General features: G+C 59.1%; 1 protein-coding gene across 1 annotated transcript in view; it reads right to left on the bottom strand.

Annotated features, from left to right (window-relative positions):
• Window positions 1-648, bottom strand: part of EMH_0047280 (uncharacterized protein) — a gene marked incomplete at both ends in the record, with an annotated part of 1777 nt that extends 1129 nt beyond the window's left edge. The window contains one exon of the mRNA XM_013496265.1: window positions 151-648. Within this exon, the coding sequence (XP_013351719.1) occupies window positions 151-648 (498 nt within the window). The remainder of the gene's footprint in view (window positions 1-150) is intronic.
• Between the last annotated feature and the right edge of the window lie 37 nt (window positions 649-685).

The raw sequence follows: 685 nt of genomic DNA, 5'->3' as shown, positions 1-685 counted from the left end.
CTAGCCACTTCAGCAGCACAGCAACAGCCCAAGCAACAAGCGCATCAACCCCCCCCGCAGCAGCAGCAGCGGGACACAAGGGTAAGAAGCAGCAGCGTTTGCTGCTGCTGGCAGCTGCAGCATACAAAACTCCATCAACTTCTTTCCTACATAATCAAACAACCTGCGCCCCTGCTGCGACTCCCCCAGCCGGCAGAGGTACCGGGGCCCCAGCACCAGCCACATAGCAGCAACAGCAGCAACCTTCAGGCTGCTGCTCACGCTCCTGCTGCTCCTGCTGCTCCTGCTGCTGCTGCTGCTGCTGGTGGTGGTGGTGCTGCTGCTGGTGGTGGTGGCAGTTGTAGTGCTTGTTGCTGCTGGATTGGCTGCGTTGGTAGTTGCACCGCTAGAACTCGTGTTGCTGCTGTTTCCGCTGCTGCTGCTGCTGCTGTTTCCTGCTGCTGCTGCTGTTGCTGCAGCAGCAGCAGCAGCAGCAGCAGCAGCAGGAGGTTTGTCTAGAAAGGCGTGGCAGTGCACAGCCAGCAGCTTTCGGGAGATGATGATGCCGCTGCGGCCGACAGCTAAGACAGCAAGAAGTTCTGCTGCTGCTAGACCGAGAGGAGGCAGCAGCCGGAGAAAAGCAAGAAAACGCAGGTCTGCTGCACTCATACCCTCGTACATATTGCTGCTGCTGCTGCTGCTGCTG

The sequence above is a fragment of the Eimeria mitis genome, genomic scaffold (assembly GCF_000499745.2).
Source record: "Eimeria mitis Houghton genomic scaffold, Emh_scaff2009, whole genome shotgun sequence".
Lineage (NCBI taxonomy): Eukaryota > Apicomplexa > Conoidasida > Eucoccidiorida > Eimeriidae > Eimeria > Eimeria mitis.
The sequence above is the reverse complement of the archived record's forward strand: the minus strand, read 5'-3'. Positions and strand labels throughout refer to the sequence as shown.